The 9,434-nt window shown below is 52.9% G+C and overlaps 1 protein-coding gene across 1 annotated transcript in view; it reads right to left on the bottom strand.

The window, feature by feature from the left end:
- The window catches only part of TP73 (tumor protein p73), a 65,281-nt gene that overhangs the window by 51,716 nt on the left and 4,131 nt on the right, over positions 1 to 9,434 (bottom strand). Inside the window, exon 2 of the mRNA XM_006161187.1 lies at positions 326 to 424. Coding sequence (XP_006161249.1) covers positions 326 to 390 — 65 coding nt within the window. The 5' untranslated portion in view covers positions 391 to 424. The remainder of the gene's footprint in view (positions 1 to 325; positions 425 to 9,434) is intronic.

Genomic DNA, 9,434 nt, shown 5'->3' with positions numbered 1-9,434 from the left:
CCTGCTGACCATCAGTTCAGGCCCTCTCCCATCTTCTGCCTGTACTCCACCTGTCCCTCCAGGGCAGGTGTGAGTGCCAAGGAGGTACAGCCACATGTGGGCTCTGTCCTCTGGTTCTCTTGGCCATGGACCCTTAAGAAAGGTGGCCAATGGAAAGTGTCTGAATCCCGGGTCTTACATTCCCGGGAGAAGGCCAGGACAGCGATGCCCATTTCCTACCCCTCCCACGCCGTCCTGCCCTGAGACTGATGAGTGTGGTGGAGGCTAGCCTCGAGTCCAGCCCGGGGCGCCCCTCCTGCTCTGGCCCACCAGAGGGCATACTCACAGGGAGCTCCACAGGTGCTCGAACGTGGCTCCCTGGTCTGGAGAGGTGGAGGAGGACTGGGCCATCTTCCCCACGCCAGCTCCCTGAGGGCAGCTCACTCTGGAAGAAGGAAAGAAGGCACGTGAGTGCTTTGGGAAATCTTGTCTTCCATTGTCCTCCACACAGCAGAAGGACAGGCCTGCCAGACTGACAAGGATGGCATCTCCGAATACTGGCCAGGGCACATCCACACCAGCCGTGTGTGCCCTCTCCTCTCTCGTCCACCCGGCCCATGCCCTGAGGTAGGAAGCTGGGACCAAGGTGGTCATCATGCATGCTCAGCCTTGGTGACGGGCAGGCCTGGCCTCAGGTCCTACTGAGAGTGCCCTGGCTAGGAAGAGCTTCTCAGAGTTACCTAGTAAGTGGGGTGGAGACAAGAGCACCCTGCTGTGAGCCTGCTATGGGGCCCTGGGGGAGAATGAAGGTCAAGTCTGAGAGGTTTCTGGGTCCTAACGAACATGTGAAGACGTGTGGCTGTTACTCCTGTCCAATAGCTCTAGTTTTAGGCTAGGGGAGTCAAGCAGTCGAGCTAGGCCTGGTCCTGGAGGTGGCTCAGATCCCAGAACACCCTCTCTTGGGAAGGACATGTAAGGGAGAACCTCGCGGCTGGGCCAAGCCCCAGCTCTGAGCCTTGCTAACCCAGAGTGCTGGGAACAGCAGATGGCCTTTTGCCTGACCCCAGGAAGCTCCAGTGAGGGGACCTGTCAAGGACACGGATGTGAAACTGTAGCCACTGTATGGGTGGTCCCCCTGTGGGAGGAGAAGCCAAGGGACCAGGGTGCCCTGACCACAGTGCCCAGACCTGAGTCTTTGTCCCCACTGCTGCCTCTGCTGAGTGTCTCTGTGCCCAGCTCCCACCCCCAGTGTCCCTGGTGGATGAGGCAGTGACCATGCCTGGCACAGCTGGGGCTCCATGTCCTGTGATGGGGGAGGGGCAGGGAAACTCTAGCCCGCCCTGCCCACCACCCCTCACCCAGGCTGAGGCATCTCCCTGGGCTGGCCTCCAGGCCCTCTGCGAGGGGCCACAGGAAACAACTCGGCCACCGCCCTGCCATGCCTGAGCGGGCAGGTCTGAACCTGCCCATGGCTGGTGGGGCAGGAGGGCACAGCCTGCAATCAGTCGCTCTGCCCCCAGGCAGGCAGGAACTGATGGAGGCCTGTGGCATACTCCTGGGGCTGCCCCATGCGGGGCCGCTGGTCCCCAGAGAAGTGGCATGGGTAAAGGAGGCCTGAAGCACAGCTAGCAGCAATGGCCCGGAAACAAGTGGCTTACAGAGCACTGGCCACAAGCCAGTCTTCCTTCAGACTCACAGCAGCCTGCAGGTGTGACCACTCCACCTGCTTTTCAGGAGGCCGAGGCTCAGAGAGGTTAAGTGACTCGCCTAAGCTCACACGGCTGTAAATGCAGGAATGAATGACTGGCTCCGTCTCAGAGTTGGAAATTAGCCCTGTCTACCCACTCGCCCGTCACCACTCATCCAAGAGCGTTTTAACAACTGGACTCAGACAAGGCCGATCTCAGTTGGAGTCCTGGACCGAGTGGCTTGGAACTCATGCGGGGCACACACTAAGATCCCAGGGGGGAGAGTGGAGGAGAAGGAATTGCGGTGTGGCCATCCCCCACTGGGGGTGATTTCTCACTTTCCCTCTCACTGTCTCTCTGGCAAGCACATGTGCCCTCAGGCAAAAATCTCTAAAAAAAAAAAAAGAAAAAAGCCAAGAGGCTGGCCAGAGCTCACTTGCCCTCCTCCCATCTTGGACTGAGCTGTCCAAAACCCCAGTGGAGTTGAGGGTCTCAGTCATGTAGAAAGGGTCAGAGCAGTGCTGGCCTAGCTGGCTGTGGAGTAGGTGGCTGGCATGGGAACACCAGGAAGGGGAGAAAACCATCCTCACCCATTTCAAATGGCTGGTCCTTTCTGGGTGAGCAGCAGCCAGGCAGGGCAGCCTTAAGGTGCAGGCAGGGTGGGCCAACAGGCCAGGTCAGTGCAGGTGAGGGACTCCCGGGCAGGGTTCATGAAGGGGGACAGGGGATAAAGTGGGGTGGGGGGGAGGGGAGCTGTGCTGAGGCATAATCCCTCCATTGGCAGAGGAAAAGCCTGTGAAGTTGTTGCCACCAAAGGCCATTAGGTCACACCCCTTCATTTTACAGATGGACAGTCCCTATGCCCAGAGATGGAAAATGACAGCTAAAGTCACCCAGCAAGCAGATTAAAACCCTATCTCCCTTCACGTCAGCAGCAGATAGTGCCAGCAACAAGATGTCCATCAGGAGAGACAGGACAAGCACGATGCGGTCCATCCATACAATGGAGCACGGGTGGACCTCGAAGACATCACACTCAGTGAAAGAAGCCAGGCACACTAGGCCACAGAGTGTATGATCCCACCTATCGGAAAAGTCCAGAACATGCCAATCCAGAGAGAGAAAGTTGATGAGAGGTTGCCAGGGGCTGGAGGAACAAGGGAATGCAGAGTGACTGCTAACCAGGAGGAGGCTTTTTCGAGAGACAAGCACATTCTAGAAGTGGGTAGAGATGGGTTGCACAGCACTGTGAATGCACCAGAATGGCACCAAACTGTTCTCTAAAATGTTAAGTGAATTTCACTTCAATGCAAACTTTTTATAATTAATAACGAAAGAAAGAGGGGGACCAGCAGTTGGCGTAATGTCTATGTCACTGGACTCCCATGTAGTTGACTGTGGTTCGAGTCCCAGATCCGGTGGCTTAAACTCACACCAGGTGCGTGTGCGTGCGTGCCCAAGATCCTGAGAGGAAAATGGAGGAGATGGGATTGCGGCGTGGCCATTCCCCCTGGGGGGGTGATTTCTTGCTTTCTGTCTCTCTGTCTCTCTTTTTCTGGCGAGTGCATGCACCCTATAGCAAAAGCCTCTCAAAAAAGGAAAAGAAGAAGGAGGGAGGGAGGAAGCGGCAAGTCTGGGGCAGCCCGTCGGAAGAAGAGCACTGCAAAGCATGCTCTCAATGCACTTTCTCAATCAGCAGTAGAAAAAAGAAAAGAAAAAAATCTGCCTCCCAAAGCCAAGAGTCCTCACTACCTGCTGACCTCCAACATTTGGGGAACAAGGTCCACACCTGGCCCTCCTCCCTCCCATGGAGCAGCCTGGAAGTGAAAGGCCAGAGCCCCTAGTAGGGTCTAGGCACCTGTTCCTTTCACTTCCCTCCCCTGCCCTGTTTCTACCCAAGCTTGCTGACCTCAGGCTCTCATCCACTTGGGGGCAGACTGGCAAGTGTCCTGCTGTGTCAGAACCAAGGAGAGGGCAGGAGGACTTTTCCTAGCCTCTTGACCCTCACTACCTGAACAGGCAGACAGGAATGTCTGAATCAGCCCCGAATGGTGGCAGTGCTCAGCACCTAGAAACTAGGCCATATCCTAGTCCCCTAGGGACATGGTGAGGGGGGGAGAAGAAGGAGTTCTCTGGGGTCGCCACATGCCAGAGGGTCCCGTGCAGTTTCTGCCTTCGAATATGTCCCCCAAACCCAACACTGCCTCCAGGACCTCGTGCCCATTGAACCATGTCCCTTCATCTTACCCTCAGCGGGATGTCCCACACACTTAGGTAAAATGCCCCCACACTTCGTGGCTCCTCACTGTGGCCACAAAGCTCATGGGCTGGACCCGCCAGACCTCCCACCGAAGCCCTAACCCACCTGCCACTTCGTGGGTCTCTGCACTGCCATCCTCTGACCTGGGACATTGCTCTCTAGCCCTGGGTCCTCAAAGGCCTTTCTCAGCACCACTTCTCATCTCAGAGGCCACCACTGCCTCAGAAAGGCTGTCCCTAGCATGCAGCCTCATCCCCTGCCCTATTTTCTCCCTAATGGTTATAGCTATTCAACACTTGCTTCCTCATTGTCTGCCTAGATCTCCACTCAAAGGCTCGGGTGAGAGAAATGCAGAGAGACAGACAGACAGACAGAGAGTGTGAGGGTTCCTGTGCACATGCTGCCCACATCCTGTGCCCCCTGCATGGCCAGGGCTTGAGGATTCAGTGGGTCGATGCAGGCAGGCCTCCTCCCTTGCAGGGCTCACTGGGCATCGTTAGTAAAACCATCTGTACCCCTGTGCCTGGAAACAGATGCTGTATTTTCAAATTGGCATTATTATTTTTTAAATAATTAATTAAATTTATTTATTCAGTTATTCATTCATTTATTTTAATTTAACCAGAGAGGGACAGAGTGAGAGAGATTGAGAAAGAGGGAACGTGAGAAAGCAAGCCTCCAGGTCTGGGACTTAAATCACAGTTGACCTTGTGGGAGTCCAGCACCCTTAACCACCATACCACCTGCTGGCCCCCAAGCTGGCATTATTTAACTCCTGCTGTGTCTATGTCAAGGCACTGTCCTCAAGACGAGTCCCTACTTGTTGGCCCACTCCTGGCACTCTGCTGTAAACTCACACCAGGTGCGTGTGCGTGCGTGCCCAAGATCCTGAGAGGAAAATGGAGGAGATGGGATTGCGGCGTGGCCATTCCCCCTGGGGGGGTGATTTCTTGCTTTCTGTCTCTCTGTCTCTCTTTTTCTGGCGAGTGCATGCACCCTATAGCAAAAGCCTCTCAAAAAAGGAAAAGAAGAAGGAGGGAGGGAGGAAGCGGCAAGTCTGGGGCAGCCCGTCGGAAGAAGAGCACTGCAAAGCATGCTCTCAATGCACTTTCTCAATCAGCAGTAGAAAAAAGAAAAGAAAAAAATCTGCCTCCCAAAGCCAAGAGTCCTCACTACCTGCTGACCTCCAACATTTGGGGAACAAGGTCCACACCTGGCCCTCCTCCCTCCCATGGAGCAGCCTGGAAGTGAAAGGCCAGAGCCCCTAGTAGGGTCTAGGCACCTGTTCCTTTCACTTCCCTCCCCTGCCCTGTTTCTACCCAAGCTTGCTGACCTCAGGCTCTCATCCACTTGGGGGCAGACTGGCAAGTGTCCTGCTGTGTCAGAACCAAGGAGAGGGCAGGAGGACTTTTCCTAGCCTCTTGACCCTCACTACCTGAACAGGCAGACAGGAATGTCTGAATCAGCCCCGAATGGTGGCAGTGCTCAGCACCTAGAAACTAGGCCATATCCTAGTCCCCTAGGGACATGGTGAGGGGGGGAGAAGAAGGAGTTCTCTGGGGTCGCCACATGCCAGAGGGTCCCGTGCAGTTTCTGCCTTCGAATATGTCCCCCAAACCCAACACTGCCTCCAGGACCTCGTGCCCATTGAACCATGTCCCTTCATCTTACCCTCAGCGGGATGTCCCACACACTTAGGTAAAATGCCCCCACACTTCGTGGCTCCTCACTGTGGCCACAAAGCTCATGGGCTGGACCCGCCAGACCTCCCACCGAAGCCCTAACCCACCTGCCACTTCGTGGGTCTCTGCACTGCCATCCTCTGACCTGGGACATTGCTCTCTAGCCCTGGGTCCTCAAAGGCCTTTCTCAGCACCACTTCTCATCTCAGAGGCCACCACTGCCTCAGAAAGGCTGTCCCTAGCATGCAGCCTCATCCCCTATTTTCTTTTCTCCCTAATGGTTATAGCTATTCAACACTTGCTTCCTCATTGTCTGCCTAGATCTCCAAGGCTCGGGTCGGGTGAGAGAAATGCAGAGAGACAGACAGACAGACAGAGAGTGTGAGGGTTCCTGTGCACATGCTGCCCACATCCTGTGCCCCCTGCATGGCCAGGGCTTGAGGATTCAGTGGGTCGATGCAGGCAGGCCTCCTCCCTTGCAGGGCTCACTGGGCATCGTTAGTAAAACCATCTGTACCCCTGTGCCTGGAAACAGATGCTGTATTTTCAAATTGGCATTATTATTTTTTAAATAATTAATTAAATTTATTTATTCAGTTATTCATTCATTTATTTTAATTTAACCAGAGAGGGACAGAGTGAGAGAGATTGAGAAAGAGGGAACGTGAGAAAGCAAGCCTCCAGGTCTGGGACTTAAATCACAGTTGACCTTGTGGGAGTCCAGCACCCTTAACCACCATACCACCTGCTGGCCCCCAAGCTGGCATTATTTAACTCCTGCTGTGTCTATGTCAAGGCACTGTCCTCAAGACGAGTCCCTACTTGTTGGCCCACTCCTGGCACTCTGCTGGCTTCCACGCTCTTTCGACCTGATTTGCTCACCATTGGCTGCAGAACACCAGATTGCTTTCCCTACCTACCTGCCTGACCACAGAAAGGAGACCAACAAGTGTGGGGAGGCCCCCACAGGCGCAGACCCCTCCAGGCTGCAGCACAGCTTTCTATTGCCTCCACAGGGGCAGGGAGGTCAGGAGTCGGTCCCCCAAGTCCACTGCAGGTACGTCAGCCTGAAACCTGGGTATTGGGCCTCCAGCCTCAGGTGTGTGTGAGGCCAGAATGCTTGTCAGAATGCATGTTCCATTGTGCCCCTACCCACTACAGGGGCCCAAGAATCTGTACCTTTTTTTTTTTAAGCGGTTTTTGCCTTAAAACACGTGTGTTCACCAGGGAGTCCAGAGACAAGGAAAGTGAGAAATCACACCCCAGGGGAAATGGCCACACTGCAATCCCTTTTCCTCCATTCTCCTCCCAGGATCTTGGGCACACACGTACACATGCCCAGTGTGAGTTTCAAACCACTGGGTCCAGGGTTTGAATTGTAGTCGGCCATGCAGGAGTCCAGCGACATGACTACTATGCTATCTGCTGGCCCCAGAATCTGCAGCTTCTTAGAAATGATTTCTTATTTACATTCAATCTTTGCACATCTCTATAGGATATAATATGGCTCTTCAAAGTACGCATGCAATGACAATAATTTTTTAAGAGATTTTTTCTATAGGGGACATGAGCTTGCTAGAGAGACAGACAGAAAGTGAGAAAACACCCCCCACCCCGGGAGGGGATGGCCATGCTGCAATCTCTTCTCTACTCTCCTCTTGGGATCTTGGACACACATGCACATGCGACCAGTGTGTTTTAAGTCACCAGGTCTGGGGCTCGAACTGTGGTCGGCTATATTTCCAGTGTTGTAACTATTAAGCCATCTCCTGGTACCATGACAGTCATTTTCTCAGAGCACTTTACGTTCTTGGGTCTGTTAGGTGTTTCCTCCCTAAGACCCTCCACTCCCCTCCTAGTCTCTGGTATCTACACGTGTCCTTCCTACTATTATATCTTCAGTTCTTTCCATTTCTGTCAAAGAGTGCAGACATTTGGTATATAATGAATAGGGATATACAGTGCTTGTCTTTCATAGTTTGGATTGATTTGCTTAGCATTAAATCTATTTTCATCCACTTTGAATGGATGGCAATGACAGAATCTCATTGTTCCTTAGGGCAGTATTCCATAGTGCATATGTGTCACATTTTTTCAATCCAGTCATTAGGTCAATGCAATTCTAACTAAATTACCAGTTATGTTCTTCATGGAATCTGCATCTATAACATACACCCAGAGCGACTCACAAGGACTGTAGTACAGACCCCTAGAGGTGCACAGTATCCTGCCACGCTATTGACCCTGCAGGTGGCCACAGCCTCCGCTGGGGCATTTTCACTCAGGTGCTTTATCAGCAAAGCCAGGATCCAGAAACCTGCCTGGACTTACTGAAAGGATGCTGAAGAATTTAAACCAGGAAGCCTTGAAACACATAACTTCCAACCTCTGGTCCCAGCTGACTGCCTCGGTAGGTGTCAGGGAGCACCCCACTCCATCCCTGCCTGGTGCTCAGAGTGTGAGGAAACAGGAAATGCTCAGTACAGCCACATATCTGGGGGTGCAGAAATTCAGGCTCTATTTAGAATCTCCCCCATCCCTCTCTCCTCTGGGGTAAGGAAATACAATACTCTCCTTTTACTTCCTAGGGACATTTCAGGTAGGGATCTTGGAGGTGAGAAAATGAAATAAACTCTAAAACAACTTTCTCTAAATTAAATCCAGTTTTCCCAATGACCTGCCTTTTAATTTGGAAATGTATTCACTAGGGGAACTTGGTTCTCAGACAAAATAGATAGTGCTTCTGCAAATTGTTTTAAAAGCCATGTGTTTCAAGGTGGAAAAGAGACTGATTTCTGATCAATCCTTTTGTGAGGTTATAATGAAGTCATAAAATGCAAATACAGGACATCAGCTTGTGCCCTGGTGGTTAAGGCATCTGGATCCCAGCCAGCCAACTATGTAGTTTGAGTACTGGACTCAGTGGTTTGAGAAACATGTCAGGTACATATATGTGTGTGCCCAAAACCCCAAAAGTGAAATAAGGAGAAGGGATTAAAGTGTGACCATCCCCCCAAAAAAGAAAATATATTGTTGGAAATAGAGTTCTCCCATTGAAGACCTGGTTGTCTAGAAAGGACATGGGTTCTGTGACATGGCGAGGGAGGCACCCTATGTACCCACACAGATTTGGCAGTGGAAGACTTTGGATTTAAGAACTGTGTTGCAGCAGCATCCGTGCATATCTGGGGATGGCTGACCAGCACCCAGTGGTACCTTGGCCCTCCCTGCTGTCATCAAATCAGGGGCACAGAACTGAGAAGGGCAGTTGTGCTGGGTGGTCTCATTCGCACCAGTCAGGCCACACAGCATGCAGGACCCCTCTGACCCTGCCCCCACCCCTCAATGTTCTGTGAGACTCAGACAAGTCCCCTACCCATACCGTGCTGGGCATGTGGCCAGCATTCCAGGCTTAACAATGCCTACCCGGTGGACCCACTGAGTACCCTCCAAGCCAAACTCAGACCCTCAGTTCCGGGGGCCGCTGAACCTGCCATACCCCATAAAATTCCAGGGGTACAAACAGGGAAGGACTCAGCACCAGCACCTGGGATCCCACAGTGCCCTAGGACCCACAGAAAGCAGGTGGAGCTGGGGAGGGGAAGGACTGTGCAGCTCCGAGAAACCAGCCCCAGCTCTGATGTGCTGTGAATAACAAGCCCTCCTCTGAGTTCTCGCTTTGACTCACAGAATCCTCTGAGGTTCTAGCACAGAGGCTTTTCACTGAGGTGATTCTGCCACTCTAGGGGTGTTCACAATGGCTATGAACAATTTCTATTGTTACAACTGGGCGGGGGGGGGGTGGCCACTGGGCCTTCGGGGGAA

Source organism: Tupaia chinensis, unplaced genomic scaffold, assembly GCF_000334495.1.
Source record: "Tupaia chinensis unplaced genomic scaffold, TupChi_1.0 Scaffold138365_1, whole genome shotgun sequence".
Taxonomy (NCBI): Eukaryota; Metazoa; Chordata; class Mammalia; order Scandentia; family Tupaiidae; genus Tupaia; species Tupaia belangeri.
The sequence above is the reverse complement of the archived record's forward strand: the minus strand, read 5'-3'. Positions and strand labels throughout refer to the sequence as shown.